The sequence below is a fragment of the Ananas comosus genome, linkage group 22 (genome assembly GCF_001540865.1).
Source record: "Ananas comosus cultivar F153 linkage group 22, ASM154086v1, whole genome shotgun sequence".
Classification (NCBI taxonomy): domain Eukaryota; kingdom Viridiplantae; phylum Streptophyta; class Magnoliopsida; order Poales; family Bromeliaceae; genus Ananas; species Ananas comosus.
The window spans coordinates 8,268,523-8,284,732 of record NC_033642.1 but is presented as its reverse complement, the minus strand read 5'-3'; the positions used below and the strand labels follow the sequence as shown (position 1 = coordinate 8,284,732).

Here is a 16,210-nt window from a genome sequence, read left to right as displayed (position 1 = left end):
TAAAAAAGTTGTGAGACCTTTTTTACCAACAAGAGGAAAAGAAGAACTCGGTCTATAGACCGGGGTGTACGCAATAATGTCTATAGACCACTATGTCTCAGGTCCACTGCGCCATCACCGTCAAAATCCCCGACCTCTCCCCTGTGCGCGATCTGAACCGTTCGATCCCTCCCCGTCCCGTTAGGGCATCGCTATCGTGGCCCTAGCACTCGCCCCTTCTAGTAACAGCGTAATCGTGTCACACGAATCACGAGGTGCCCCACCGATCCCGAATCTCCACGTTTCTTCCCATCTTCTTCTTCCTCTTCCCCTCCTCCTCGGCTCCGACTCTATCGCTTTGACTGGTTAGAGTGCGCCCACATCCGACCCCTCCCTCCCCCTCCCTTCACCTTGTACTCAATTTGTAGTTTCAATGGTTTCTTCGGTAGCTTAGATCTAATTACAAGCTTAGCTTGGTGTTGGATGAGTAATGGTGATGTGATCTTTCGCCGATCAACTTCAAATCGCCGATTTATCACATCTTAGGGTTTTTGCTGGGTTTTACTTCTCTTGCAACATCCAATTATTTTTGTGTATAATTTGCTGTAATATTTGGATATTTTGATTACTAGAAATCGGATACTGGGAATAAGGTCGAAACCTGTGATAAAGGTTGAATTTTTACTTCGTATTTACTCTGCGTGTTCGTTAATTTGTGCATAAATAATTCATAAATGGCCACCCTTTTTTTTTTTTTTTTTTATCACTAGAGTTGCAGAAAACTGGGAATAAGGCCGAGAGCTGTCATAAATTTTCAATTTTTAGTTCGGATTTGTTATGTGTTCGTCGATTTGGTTGTAATTTTTTGAATTGTGAATGAGAAATGAGGAGACATTTTAGTACTCTGTGGGTGTCTCACCATATGAAGTTAGTTGGGCAATTGTATATGAGGTTCTTGTCGTACTCCCCGCCCATATGGGCCACCGTAATCGCCGGTGTTTTCATGGTTATGACGCTCTCGCTGTCGTTGTTTCTTATATTCAATCACCTCTCGGCATACAAGAATCCTGAGGTTCCACTTTCAATCCTAACAAAGTTTATACTCTATTATTTAGTTGGATTTCTCACAATCTTATGTTATTTTTGCGCATGTGTTATTTCAGGAGCAAAAGTTTCTGATTGGTGTTATTCTCATGGTGCCATGTTATGCTCTTGAGTCGGTAAGACACGAAATTACACTTATGTCTTAACAGGTTTATTAGGTGATGTTGATTTTGTGCTTCAATCTTTGAGGAGACATATTGCTTAACTTGTGATCAGAAGTGATTTCAGAGCTAGCATAGTCTTGAAACTTTGACCCTAGTCACCCTACATAACCTAAAGTTTTTAAGAAGATCTTGTTGAAGATCCAAATGTTTACTAGGTGGTTTTTTGCAACCCAAATTTAAACTAGTGTTTGCAGTTCTATTCAAGTCATGCTACGATGTTACTTCCTACAGATAATTGATAAAGACAACACAAGTATGAATAGGCTGAGTTGCATAAAAATAGGTGCAATATTTTATATTATGTTATTTTATTTTGAGACTAATTTGTTCATGTTTAAGCATTGTGAAATGGATACTCTGTGTGATCATCACGAAATTGTAAATAAGATTACGAAGTTCCTTTTATCACCTTTGACTCATATAATCAGGTAGCAACCAAATCAGGTATTCTATAACAAGGCACATTAGTTTATTTGTCAGCATTGGCTATATTGGCTCCTACATTTTCGTGACATTGGCAATTGTGCCAATAATGTTTTTGACATTTGTTTCTGCTTTCATTACTCATAAAGTTATGCGGTTTTTGTGATCCATTTGAATCTTGCTTAGCTTCCTGTTTACTTTGTATGCCAAACTTACATCTGCAATATATTGAACTACTGCTCATTCTTCTTGCAGTATGTGTCACTGGTGAATCCATCGATAAGTGTTGATATTGAGATATTGCGTGATTGCTATGAGGCCTTTGCAATGTACTGTTTTGGGCGATATCTAGTTGCTTGCTTAGGTATGCCTCTCTTAAAGGATCTCCACTCCCCCCACCCCCACCTCCGCTTCCCAAATATTTGTGCATATTCCTGTCAACAAATTATTTTATATCTCTAGTATTGATGAGCTCGGTCTTAAACTATATTGGGTTTGTATTGGTTGTCTGTTCTATTTAAGCATGGTTAAGATGGGCAAAACATCAACACTAGGAGGCTAAAATAATAGGTCATATAATCAAGAATTAGTGCTGCATCCCTTACCAGTGATTGAATCAGACTAGTTTGGCTTAGATGCCCCTAGTTTAGATATCATGTAAAACAACTTTCTCTTTTGTTCTTAAAATTACATAGTTTCCAGGATGCAGATTTTAGAGATGTTAAAAACACCTGGAACGCAATTACTAATTTATTATATTTTCTGTGTTGCTTTGGTTATAGTCAGTGTTTGTCACCTGTGACGTCAATTTTGATCTTGCTCTTGTTTAGGTGGGGAAGAGAGAACAGTTGAATTCTTGGAGAGGGAGGGTGGTTCAAGCTTTGATACTCGTCTGTTAGAACATGCTTCTGAGAAGGGCGTTATCAAGCATCCTTTTCCAATGAATTATATTCTAAAACCATGGAGGCTTGGCGAATGGTTTTATTTGGTTATTAAGTTCGGAATTGTTCAATATGTATGTAGGCCATACATCCGTTATGATTTCTTAACTTTTTATGTATATTTACCTGGCAAGGTAAATTGAGACGGCTGTCTTCTTCTTTGTGCAGATGATAATAAAGACTGTTACTGCTATTTTAGCTGTGATTCTTGAAGCTTTTGGGGTGTACCGTGAAGGAGAATTCAAATGGAATTGTGGGTAAGAGATATTTCAAAAGTGAGGGCATATTTTATTTATTCGTTTGTTTTGCTGACAAGGTTAACAGTTAAAAAAAAAAAGAAAAAGATTCAAGTAGCTTCATGTCTGTATCTATCGACACGTTATGTTATGTTATGTAAGTGGCTGAAGTATGCAGTTGATAATTTTGTCGATGTTTGTATGCTAATTGCTTTTATAAATTTCTAGGTACCCTTACATGGCCGTGGTACTCAATTTTAGTCAGTCATGGGCACTGTACTGTCTAGTTCAGTTCTATGCTGCCATAAAGGATGAACTGGCACATATAAAGCCTCTCGCGAAGTTCCTTGTATTCAAATCGATCGTCTTTTTGACTTGGTGGCAAGGTGTGGCAATTGCACTATTTTATAACTGGGGCTTGTTGAAAAGCCCCATAGCTCAAGGGTTACAATTTAAGTCGAGTATTCAGGATTTCATCATCTGTATAGAGGTACTCTTACTTCATTTTCTCTAATATTTTATTTAAAAGAGTGGGTAAGCTGTGTGGGTGGCCACTGTAGTTTCTCTGTATTGCAGCTTAATTTCTAAACTTTTCGCTTCAGCAATTTAGTCTGTAAACTTTCTTACATTCTGGAGTCATGTCCCTGACCCTGTTTTGCCTTCCAAAATAAGAACGTAATGTACTCCATACTTTATCCATCTTCTGTAAAATGGCGACTATAACTGTAGCACTAGACTCTAGCATATGTTATGTCGGGGAAAAGTGTCACGTGCCAAGGTAAAAGTGGTCATTTTACAGGAAATAGTCAATGTCAAGATTAGGGGTTTTTTTTTTTTTTTTTCTTTGGACAGTGAAACGGACTTAGGGATGCGATAGAATAATATAAGAAAGCTGAGCTGCTGAATATTTGAGTAAAAAGTAACTAATTTGCAATCAGAGACCATTCATAATCTTTACCCTGGAGTGTACAAAAGCTGAGCCGAGGTCTATGTTCTTATGTGAATCTGGAACTCTAACGGACTCATCTGTAATCCAGCACAGATGGGTGTTGCTTCTATTGTTCACCTCTACGTGTTCCCAGCGAAGCCGTATGAGCTGATGGGCGACCGCTTTCCGGGGAGTGTTGCGGTTCTTGGAGACTATGCTTCTGTCGACTGCCCCTTGGACCCCGATGAGGTTAGGGACAGTGAACGGCCTACGAAGCTCAGACTCCCCCAGCCAGATGCTCGTACCAAGGGAACGGCCATACGGGAGAGTGTTCGTGATGTTGTTCTCGGCGGAGGAGAATACGTGAGCTCTCTCTCTCTCTCTCTCTCTCTCTCTCTCTCCACAGCAAGGTTTACTCTACAATGAATGTTTACAAATTTTTAATTCCCCAAGTCTCTTATGTTTAAGACCATCTTAAAAGTTCTTTGCAAGTTAACCAGTCTACTTGAGTTAGTTTCTGAATTTTGGTTTTCTTTTAAAAGTTCTTTCATTTCTCATTTTAACTCACGCAGGATCTCATAATTCATACAAAACCTAATGAACCTTGCGTGCCTTAAAAACGTTTCAGATCGTAAATGACTTGAAGTTCACCGTCACCCACGCGGTGGAGCCGATGGAGAAGGGGTTCACGCGGATCAACGAGAAGCTACACAAGATATCGCAAAACATTAAAAAACACGAGAAAGATGGGAAGCGAACAACCAAGGATGATAGCTGCATTGGTTCATCATCACTGACTAGGAAAGTCATTCGTGGAATAGACGACCCGCTCTTGAACGGAACCGTCGGAGATAGCGAGGGAAGGGGAAGAAAGCATCGAAAGAGATCGGGATACGCCAGCGCGGAGAGCGGGGGTGAAGGCAGCGAGCAGAGTCACGGTGGATATGCAATCGCGGGCCGACGGTGGTTTACCAAGGATTAAGGACCGAGTTTGTAACAAGTAAACGAGGTTCCTCTTCTTCGTTCAATCCGCAATTCTACGAGGGCTAGGCTGCAGAAACCCCTGCAAACTCGACATCTATCACCTTGCTCAGAAGCGCAACATTTCAGGGGAGAGGTGTTTCCTGTGTTTTAGCATTCGGAGAACGACACAGGATTGCTGAGAAACTGTCATACATCAGGGTTTTCATTCATATCGGCCGGCGTACGAGCGAAGGTTTCGTGTCTTTCATTGCCGAGCCTCTCTCTTCTTGTAGCCTCTCTCTTCTTGTAACCCTGATGCTGTTACAGACACAAATTACCTAGATGTGTATGCTAGTGTTTATAATGATGATTCCAAATTGCTCCTGAAACTGTGATGCTGAGGAAACTTTAGGGCAATGTATGATGCATATCTTCAACTGCAACACCTTCAGTTAGTTTTTGCGCCGAATTTTCGAGTTCTCAGTTTCTTGTTGTTTCTATTTACACTAGAAAGTATTTTTATGTTGCTTTTGTGCAAGGTTTCATTATCTACTGGCCTTCTTCTTTTTTTCTTTTTTTTTTTTTTTCTCATCCTCAGATAAAAATGGGACAGAGTCATTAATTTTAACAAAATTGTCAAATTTAATGAAACTTTTATGTTATTTGATAAAATATTTTAAATAAAAATAAAAAAAGTTGTGAAGATATATATATATATATATATAGGGTTTTTATCAGTTTGTTTACCTCTTAATAACTCCCCTAATTGGTTAAATTACAGATTTACAGTAATCAAATTATTGCATGGGTAGCATTATAGTGTTTAAAAATTTATTGCACTTTAGTCCTCGACATTTGATTGTAAACTATTTCTACTTGATTCTTTAGGACTAAACTGCAAAATCATAATAACTTGGGGACCATTGATCTAATTTACCCCTCGTGTTTAAATTCTGTTTCTCACTGGCTCCGCAGCTACGGTCGCCGCCATGCTCTTGAGGCCGCTTCGTCGTCTCCAACCCCTCCGCCACCCCCTACACCCTAACCCTAACCCTAACCCTAATCCCTTTGTCGCAACCTCCATAGCTGAGCTCAAGCACTCGTTCTCCGCCTCCTCATCCTCCGCCTCGTTCGTCGACCTCCCGAAGCCCCGCCGGAGCTGGGAGCGGAAGCCGCTGGTGACCCCCATCACCGAGCTCAAGCGCCGGGCGCGGGAGGAGCGGAGGGCGCGGCGCGAGGTGCGCGAGGTTGCGCTCCGCCCCCCCGAGAACGGCCTCCTCGTCCAAACCCTAGTCCCCGTCGCCCACGAGGTGTTCGCCGCGAGGAAGCAGCTCCTCTGTTGCGCGGAGAGGGTCGCAGAATCCATCCCCGTCCACGCGTGTCGGTATGTATCATCAGTTTCTTAATCCATATTTGAATGCGTTATATGCGACATTCTTTTGTGTGCAAAGTTGTATATTCACAACTATTTTGTTTCCTATGATTCTTTCGGTTCTTAATTCAAAATTTTGTCGATCGATTCTAAAGATTGTTTCGGCAAACAATTAATTTCACAATTGCACTTTGTCATAAGTAATTCAGAAAATTGAAGTAAAAAATATAGTACACGTTGAAGTAATTCCCTGAAAAAATTTTGATTTTTCTACGTACCTTAGAGTTCTTTCGATTTCTGAAAATTTTGTCTAATTTTGTTGGAATTTAACAGTTTCTGTTAAAAGAATTATAGAGAATTTCACCAAATAACAAAATAGTCTCTTAAGGCTACAAGATGCTTTGCCAAATTAGTTATAAATACCATTGGAACATGTACAAACCAAGTATATTGTAAGTTTAGATAATAAATTTATAAAACATTGCGAAGTTCGAACTATTTACCTATCTAGCTTCTTTACAAAAAAATATTCCCTATCTAGCCTCCTTTTGAAAAATATTCCCCATCTAGCCTCATTTTCAAAGATTTTTGGATCAGGACCATTATAATCAACTCCTTCCGAACCATTCATAATATTTCTATCAAAATATAAAAAGATTAGAATTGGTTGATGCGCCATATGAAAATTTTTTATTTTGAAATAAATCGATATGAGATAAATTATACGCAAAAATTAGAGAGTGAAAAGGGATCTCGGGAAAGGAGAGAGAAAAAGATAATCTCCCCCACTTAACTCCTTAATATATATTAAAGGTATTAATTTCTCTTTTTTTCTTTAATCTTTGAAAATGAGGCTAGATGCGGAATATTTTTCAAAAGAAGGCTAGATAGGGAATATTTTTTTGTAAAGAGGTTAGACAGGTAAATAGTTCGCGAAGTTCGCATATCTGTTTTTTAGTGCTACATAGTTTAGGTGTGGTTCATATATTTGATTGATCGATGGAAATTGGCTGGTTCAGAGTCTGCGGAGAAGTTCATGTGGGAAGAATCCCTCATCGTATCCGTTCGTGCGATGTCGCCGGGAGTTCGCCAACGAAGGAGCATGTTTGGGTTAAGGGAGGGATTGAGCATGTTCTTCCGCATGTGGAGTCTTTTCATCTATATGATAGATTGGGTAGGGCGGTTTCGCATGAAGAGCGGCTCCAAGTTGACCGAATTCCAGCCATTGTTGAGCTTTGCGTGCAGGCGGGGGTGGATATTCCGGAATACCCAACGAAGAGGAGGAAGTTTCCAGTTTATAGTATTGCAGGAAAGATGATCGATTTCGAGCGGAAGTTTCCGCGGGATTATTCGAGCGGGAAGGATATCGAACCATTTGGGTTTTGGCGGAGGAAGAAGAAAGAGGGAGATTGTGATTCGGAGCCATTCTCATCTGATGATGATGCTCAAGGTTTCTTTCCAAATTACTCATTATCTCCTGTTTCTTAGCTTATTTTGTACTAGTGCCGCTCTTGATATATCAACCAAAGTGTGTATGGGATTTTTGAAGTTAGTCTGGTTTACAATTTGCTCCCGATTTATATATCAGACCAGGAAAAGGTAACTAGGAAAGATCATTATTCTAGCACATAGAAGGAAATCTTAGGTGATACAAATTTGAAATTAGTTCTATTGAAATATTTTATACGGCTTTGGTCGCCAAGAAGGGAATGCAGTGTACAAAGCTCCAAGGTGTTCTGATTTTATACTTTGATATAGTTTTAGAATTCTTTAACTTAAACGCATCAAAATACTAGCTTTTCTGGTCTACTTTAAAGTGAGTACATTCATCACATTAGACGTCTTTCTACGTAGCAATGGGGACTAAAAGATGACTTAAAAGAAGCTATACTTCTCAGAGTTGACAGTTTTTCTTTTTTATCATCATTTAGTCTAAGTCTCTCCCAAAATTTCTTCAACTCCTGCATCTAACATGACAAGCTGCACACTCTCTTGCAGATATCGCCATCAAAGGTATGCATGCATGGGAAAACATGCGATCAGGTGCCCTAAAGCTTATGAAGAAATACCCTGTCCAGACATGTGGGTTCTGCCCCGAGGTCCAGGTGGGGCCCAAGGGACATCGGGCGAGAATATGCCAGTCCTACAAGCACCAGATGCGGGCAGGGCAGCACGCGTGGCAAGAAGCCACCATCGATGATTTGGTCCCGCCAGTTTACGTGTGGCATGTGCCCGAGCAACAAAATAATGACCCACTTGTGGATGAGCTTCGGTCTTATTATGGGAAGCTTCCTGCAGCAGTGGAGCTTTTTGCGCAGGCCGGTGCAAAAGTCGGAGAGGAATATAGTAGGGTGATGAGGGAGGATGTTGCTGTGCCTAAATTGGATGAAGAGAAATTGGCTGTGTAAACATATGAAGGTTGAAGGTTGAAGACCTTTTGGATTAATGAAGTTCAAACAGTACGTATCAATTTTGAGAAAGTTCTGCAGTGATCATCTGGTGTATGATTAGCGAGTTAGGAGGTACACATGTTTTCTGGTTTAGGTAGCTAAGAGAAAGGCGAAGCCTGTAGCTTAGCTTTGTTTGGTGCTTTCACTTGGGGGAGCTTCTCAGAATTGCTATTTGAGTGGGACTGTTTGAAAAAACACTAATAGCTTTCGTTTGAATAACTTCCTGCTGAAGCGCAAAAGGCCTTTCAGAACCCAAAAAAGACTTGAACAGCTCGTTTAGCTTTCCAGCTCAGCAAAAGCCTTGGAACTTTTGGTTTGACGTATGCCTGGCTTCAATTTCTCAAATAAGAGAAGCCATTTGAGAATCGAGGACAGACTAGTACTAAGATCAAGCTGGTCGTTTGCTGTTAAAGTTTGAGAAATGCTTGTCCAAAGTGAAGATAACAACACCGAAATCTACTGCTGGTGAGTACTTTGATTGGCTTTGCTAGTTTCTTTATTTCTTTTTTTCTTTTCCCTCACAAAGTCATTAAACTTGATAATCGAAAATGGTTTAGTCAAGACAATAGTAGCCCCCGGAAAAGATGAGGGAGACCATTTGTTCGGAGCTGTTGACAGATGTCATTAATTGGAAGATCATCCTATTCTGCAGGCACTTAAAAACAAGTTAGGCCAGAGTCAGCATCTATAGACTATCCTGCTTATCATTTATGTGCATTTGACAAATGCCATTGTGTTGCTTGACACTTCAACCACATTAATCTAGTATCAGATAGGAAGTACAAATCAGAGACGGAATCTTGAAACATTTTTCTCGGCAGTGCTTGGCGTGAGGTCCCGAGGATAAGGATGCATGGCATGGTGTTAGTAACTAATCATCTTATATCCATCAATGCTTTTTGAGGGTTTAGGCGAAGAGGTGTGTACAGGATGCTTGTAGTTATATATATATATTAGGGGCGAAATTTTCAAACATCAACAATTGTCAATTCGTTTTCAAAGGCCCCCATTTTTTTGTCAGTTTTGTGATAAGGTTTCCGTTATTGCTGCATCCAAAAGGTGAGAAGATGACAAGAATCTGAAGTTGCTCACAAACGGGGGAAAGGTTATTCTATCTCCTTTTGCGCTCCTCTTGTTCTTCAAAATATGTGATTGACAGAATACAGTTTGTAACATCTCTACTTCTTTTCCTTACTCATAAATTGCTTCCTGTGCAGATTTTCTTCTGTTTTCCATTTCGCTGGTGATATCCAACTACCACGGCTGGGTATGATCTAGCACCATGAGAGTAAGTATCAGGCATTACAACTCGGTGCGGCTTCTAAGAAGACGCAGATCCAAAACGAAACCCAATACGAAATACAAAAGTTTGTAGCGTCCGAGTACAATATCTCGGGAGCGATTTGAACCGACGAATTAGGATATATGGGATGTAGAAATGCTCCCAACTATTCCACTCTACATGCGTGCGCTCCTTCTGCTACCTCCCAGCCGACGCAAATTATATTTCCTAATGATGATGCATGGTTTTTTCGTATCTGTATGAAATTAAACTTGTAATACCTACAAATTTTCAATTCTGAACCTCAACAGTGTGTTCGCTGTATTCGCTGTAAACACGATACTAAGTTGGACTTCGTACGCAGGTTAGGAGAGGAATTTGTTGCCCATTGAAAGTGTTGGGAGTTAACAGTTGCTAACTAATTTTGTACTGATAGATTTCATTTACTACTACGTGGTCTTGAATGCAGAGTAGGTGTGGTCTTGACTAATGGCCCTTTCCGTGAATGCAGTGCAGTAATGACCACAACTAAGCCATACTAAATGCTAATGAATTTTCTTTTTTTCGCACTTTTCCAACGTTGCTAGGTACTTGCGGGTTCAATCACCAAAGTACTCTATATATATTATGTTTCTCATTTGCACTATCTACATAAATCGATCCTCATCACATTAATAACACGTAAAGGCAACATAAGGCAGGTGCAGAAAACTGCTTTTTATAAAAATATTACATGGAAAACAATCTTTTTGAAAGAGAAATATCTAGAAAAACTTTTTTTTTCCTCCTAAAACGAAAACGGATGGAAAATATTTTTTCAGCTAAAAATTTATTTTCTAGAATATTTTTCGGAAAACCAAAAACACACTTGGCGCTCAGACAATATACTGGAGAAATCAAATGAAATTGGAAGCTAAGATCACAAGGGCACTAGCGCTAAATAAATTATTGACATGCGAAACAAAGGCACATGAAAAGAAATAAACAAGATGCAGTTGGAAGCATTAAAACCGCATGAAACCATGGCATACGGAAGAAAACAAGAGCAAATATATTTACATTATTATGATCGAAAGTTGTCGCACAAAATTCCCAGCTTCTCAGAGAATTGCTTTGAACCAGACCAGGAAGATCACTATGAGAAGCAACACATCAGCACTTTATCAGGCACTACACATACATAGCCCCAGCTAAAAAATCAACTGGAGAACATGATTTACGCCAACTCGCCACTGTTAAGGCACTCTATACACATACAGAACTCCAGCCAAAAGCTAAACTAGATAACATGATTCATAACAGCTCTATTCCTAAACTGCTCCAGCCTATCAACTATAGGGGATTAGGTGTTTCTTAGAATTATAACTTCCTTTTTATAAAATTTCTGTTCGATGAATGCCGATAGAAAAGAGGAGAAAAAATTGGCATGAATACGGTTATATCTACTAGCCCTAGCCTTGTTTATATTCTCTCTTAAGCATAACATGAAAAAGAAAACAAAAGGGATGTATGTTCCCTAATCCAGTAAGAAACTTTTCAAGGACTTATTCCAACATAGCATTAGATAGAAAGGGATCCCGACGGCACAGCTATCAATCATATGCCAGCACCACTAAAGTTTTCATCTGATGTAAAGTGCGGGTGAGGAATGACAGATCTGCATAAATGAAGAAAAATACTGCTAATTGACCTGCTAAATTTACCGTTCAAACTCTAAGGAGGAGCTTACTTTTAACTCCAAATATATGGCAAACATGATATGTTTGCCACGAACACGTGAATGGGTCACGAACTATATCAAGAAAACAACAATTGCATATCCATACAGACCTTAATAAACATTTGAAGTAGCAGAATTGCACCATCAACATCAACCACAAGATAGGAATAATAAATCGAAAAAATGCCAAGCTCTCCAAAATAATCAAATTTATGTATGTTTATATGCTATAATCCAATATCGAGGTTTATTTGCGATAATACACACCGGTGCCCTACAAATAATTGAAAATTTCTTATTAACACGGCCAAGGATGTAGAGACGAGATTAATGCACAATGTTTGATCCCTGAAACATAAAATACAGCAACTACTCAGATAGGTGAAACGATGATACTAAAAGTGCAGAGCAAACTGAGCCAATTTGAACACATAAACATTAAAATGACCAATTGTTGTAAGAGATCTTCAAATGCCCCACTTGTTGAATAGCCAATTCAGTCCATCACACATGGTTTAGACTGTAACAATTTAACATCCTGAGGTTGCTTCTGTTGATTGCCCTTTGCAACTTAACGATAAATATTGTAAAAATTATGTATGCGATAATCCCACAACTCATTAAAATTTGTTTATACAGATCAATTTATTAATTTTATTGATCATGCTTATTTAAAGTGGTTAAATCAGCCACAAAACTGAAGAATAATCATCTTCACTAGCACCTCGCCAAACTGAGCAACCAAAATAAGAAACTCAAGTGTTATAGTATGAACTGCGAACAATAAACTGAATTGAAGCTATGCCATACAAAGAGTATCTAAAGTTATCTCATTGCTTCACGAAAACAGTAAAACATGACTAACCTCCTCCTCCTCCTCCTCTAAGAAGCATACTGTGGCACCCGCGAAGCCATGCTCGTGACCTGCGCCTGCACCTGCGCGGCCCGAACCCTAGCGGCCAAAGCCCGATGAAAGAACTGCTCCCTCGCCAACGCCCTAACGCTCTTGATATACCCTTCGAACGGAATTGACCCCTCCTGCACCGCCTTATCCAAGGCATAGATTGTGTCCTCCGCCGCAAGATCGGCGGCCGTGCAGTCCAGCATCTGCCTCGACAGCGCATCAGCCAGCTCGAAAGCATCGTCCACATCCACATCCCTTCTCCTCCTCCTCCCGACTTCGTTATCCCTCACCCACCCCTCCATCACATCCGTGTTCATCAGCACCAGCTGCAGCTGCTGCTCCAGCCCCTCCTTCTCCTCCCCCATCTCCCCAAGCCCCCTCGACAGCTCCCCCGCGCGCCGCCGCAGCTCCGCCTGGGTGCTGAACAGCCCCTCCATCTCCGCCTCCCGCGTCCGCCGCATCCCCGCCATGTCGGCGTGCGCCCTGTCGACGATCTTGCTGATCGCGTTCCGGCGGAATACCTCGGCGGGGTCCTCCGCCGGCGGCCGCGAGGGAGCGGGCGAGTGCGGAAACCGACCTCCGCTTCCATACGGCGAAGACGACGGGTAGATCCTCGACGAAGCCGACGGGGAGGGCGACGCGTTAGGGTTAGGGTTAGGGTTAGGGTTAGGGCTAGGGCTAGGATTCGAGTGCGAGGAAGGCGATTGGCGGGTGTACAACGGCGGATCGAGGCCGAAGAGGTGGGAGAGGGATCGAACGAGGTCGACGAGGTTGGAGGAGGGGAACACCCAGGAACGGAGGTAGGGGACATGGACGAGCCCGGATCGGTCGACGTGGGGGTGGTGGGGCTTGATGACCATGTCGCGGGTGGGGGAGAGGAAGACGAGGGGGGGCGAGCGGGGGTAGGGTTCGGGCAACCAGATCACGGCGGGGATGTTGTAGACGACGCCGGAGTAGACGATGGGGACGGTGCCCTCGGCCTGGAGGAGGGTGGCGGCGCGGCCATCGTTGTGGGTGAAGAGCGCGGATTTGGGGTGGAGGGAGGGGAACGCGTCGGCGAGGGCGACGAGGTGGTTGCGGATGAGCCACTTCACGTCCTCGGCGTAGGGGAGCGCGGAGGGGCCACGCTGGGAGAGCGCTGTGGAGAGGAACTGCTGCGCGAACTGGGCGCCGGGGCTCGCCGGGATCGGCGGGGACGGAGGAGGCGCCATGGGAGGACGACGACGACGATGAGAATTCTAGGGTTTGGGGGTGATCGAGGACGAGGGAGAGAGACAACGCGGTGGGAGGTTGGGACTTCGTAGCCGTGGTGGGGGGGTGGCTTCGCGGAGAAGGAACGTTCGAGAATTGGGGCTTTGATGAGCACGGTAAAGAGGAATTGGAACTTTTTCATATAAGTCCCTCACACTTTGACTATTTCTGTCGCAAGCAAATCTTATAACTAATGTGTCCTCAACTATAGCAATATTTAGAATCTAACCCCTCAGCTTTTTTTTTTTTTTTTTGGGAAAAACTTCAAATACCACTATGTGGTTTCACACTTTTTTATTTTAGTATACTGTGGTTTAAAGTGTATTTATTTTGTACCATGTGGTTTTATTTTTATTTTTTTATTATTGATTTCACTAATTTTATTTTATTAAATCAGTGACAAAGTTAAAACTAAAGGGTACTAAAGTGAATATTTGATAAATCTAAATAGGTATCTAAAGTTTTTTATATATAATTTAATGAAATATTAATGAAAAAACTGACGAAAAGATAAAAATTAAACTAAAGGACGCTAACTTGATACATTTTAAACCACATGGTACTAAAGTAGGAAAGTACGAAACCATAGAAATGGTATTTAAAGTTTATTTTTTTTTTAGAAAAAATTTTAAATACCATCCTATGGTTTTGCACTTTTTTATTTTAGTTTCATGTGGTTTAAAGTGTATCAATTTAGTACCCCATAATTTTATTTTATTTTTTTTGTTACCTCCTTCATTAATTTTTTTATTAAATCACTAATAAAGTTAAAATTAAAATGTATTAAAATTAATATTCGATAAATTTAGATGGAGTATCTAAAATTTTTTATATATAATTTAACGAAATATTAACGGAGAAGTCGACGAAAAGAAAATAAAATCACATGCTACTAAATTGATACACTTTAAAGTATAAGATATTAAAATAAGAAAGTACGAAATCACATGAATGATATTTGAAGTTTATCTTTTTTTAAAAGAAACTTTTGAATTATAAATTTTTTATTAAATTTTAAACAGTATTATTAGCTGTTACTTTTCTTTCTATAAAGGATCATTATCTTCTCTCACGTGTAACTAAACAATTTAAATTGACAAAAATTCTATTTAAACTTTATTTAAAATTTTATTTCCTGAATATATTATAATACGCTATATATATGTATAACACTTATATATACTAAAGAATATAAAAATATATAAAATAATAATTTAGAAAATAAGAATTTGCCATCCAAAATCTAATTATATAGTTTGATAATGTAGGTAGCTAAAAATATATTTTTTATACTATATAAAAATTTAAAAGAATTAGAAACACTTATGATTATTCCTCCTCTAATATTTTACTATTGCGTTCGCAAACTCAATAAGAAAACATATAAGTAATATATATATATATATATATATATTAATATATATATATAATATATATATAATATTATACTATAAATATAGCCATAATACTATCTATTATGAATATTGGAGCTCTGTACTCATAAGTTATTTTCAATGTTGGAGCTTCCGAATCGACGATCCACTCCGTTAAATATGATTTAAAGTATTTGAAATTTCTAAAAAATAAATATCGGAAATTTTCGAAATCATAATAAGTCCATCACGTGGGCATAAAATGAACGGTCAAAATCGAACGACGTCCAAGAAGGATGATCGGATCCTTCAATTCAAGATCGGAGTATTATTCTTTATCTATGTAGTGATAGAATTTTATCAAAAAATTCAACAAATTTCTGATTCTTTTTACACCGTTAAACTAGCAAGTATCCTATACCGTCTCGTTAAAAATTGTCAAATTTGTGACATCTTGATCGTAAAAGTGAATGATGTCGAAAAATTATAAATTTGATTTCTAGAATTTTAAATGCTGTAAATAACGTTTAACGGTGTGGATCGTTGATTCGGAAGCTCTATCATTGAAAACAACTTATGAGTACGAGGGGCGATCATACTCATAAAAGTATAATAGCCGGCTACTATGAGAGAGAGAGAGAGTTCGGCTACTATTGAGTTTTCGGCCGTTGAATGAAAGGATGCGGTTTAGGGATGATAGTGGTCTCCGGTTAAATTAATAGTGGTCCTCTAGGGTTGAGTAGATAGTTGATTTAATAGTATAATCTAACGGCTGAATGATCAAAGGGTATATATAATGGTAGAAACTCAATAGTACCAAGGGCTTGATACTATCGATAGTATAGTAGCGGACTCTATATATATATATATTATATATATATAATATATATATATATATGAGTTGAGTTATGATACTTTTACAAGTATTACCATCTATGGTGCTATTATTAGGTTTTAAGCCATTGGATCTACTTTTTGATTATAATAGCCCTTGGATTAAATACATTCCACTTACCACCACCTACCACCATTTCGTCAACCTCACATCTCTCCATCTAAGGGCTAAAAATACACAAGTATCACCCCTGTATACTTTTAAGCAAGTATTCTAGCCCTACTC

At 39.7% G+C, this 16,210-nt stretch overlaps 3 protein-coding genes across 8 annotated transcripts; 2 read left to right on the top strand and 1 right to left on the bottom strand.

Moving 5' to 3' along the window:
- On the top strand, positions 234 to 5,242 carry LOC109727369 (protein LAZ1). 5 transcript variants are annotated; one of them, XM_020257469.1, is made up of 9 exons: positions 234 to 651; positions 750 to 1,051; positions 1,143 to 1,199; positions 1,926 to 2,034; positions 2,501 to 2,685; positions 2,780 to 2,868; positions 3,076 to 3,337; positions 3,890 to 4,138; positions 4,404 to 4,757. In XM_020257469.1, the coding sequence occupies exons 2-9, from the start codon at positions 863 to 865 to the stop codon at positions 4,755 to 4,757; spliced, it is 1,494 nt and encodes a 497-aa protein (XP_020113058.1). In that variant the 5' UTR covers positions 234 to 651; positions 750 to 862. The 5 variants fall into 5 exon arrangements, with proteins under 5 accessions (XP_020113058.1, XP_020113059.1, XP_020113062.1 ...); XM_020257471.1 differs by having other exon boundaries at positions 241 to 344; XM_020257470.1 differs by having other exon boundaries at positions 234 to 1,051; positions 4,404 to 5,242.
- LOC109727619 (APO protein 3, mitochondrial-like) lies at positions 5,698 to 10,288 on the top strand. The gene is made up of 4 exons (XM_020257778.1): positions 5,698 to 6,122; positions 7,130 to 7,560; positions 8,109 to 9,665; positions 9,778 to 10,288. Exons 1-3 carry the CDS (start codon positions 5,728 to 5,730, stop codon positions 8,516 to 8,518), a joined length of 1,236 nt encoding a protein of 411 aa, XP_020113367.1. The 5' UTR covers positions 5,698 to 5,727; the 3' UTR covers positions 8,519 to 9,665; positions 9,778 to 10,288.
- LOC109727618 (protein ELC-like) lies at positions 11,731 to 13,817 on the bottom strand. 2 transcript variants are annotated; one of them, XM_020257776.1, is made up of 2 exons: positions 12,428 to 13,817; positions 11,731 to 11,910 (listed from the first exon to the last, which is right to left on the bottom strand). In XM_020257776.1, the coding sequence occupies exon 1, from the start codon at positions 13,675 to 13,677 to the stop codon at positions 12,445 to 12,447; it is 1,233 nt and encodes a 410-aa protein (XP_020113365.1). In that variant the 5' UTR covers positions 13,678 to 13,817; the 3' UTR covers positions 11,731 to 11,910; positions 12,428 to 12,444. The 2 variants fall into 2 exon arrangements, with proteins under 2 accessions (XP_020113365.1, XP_020113366.1); XM_020257777.1 differs by lacking the exon at positions 11,731 to 11,910 and adding an exon at positions 12,029 to 12,295.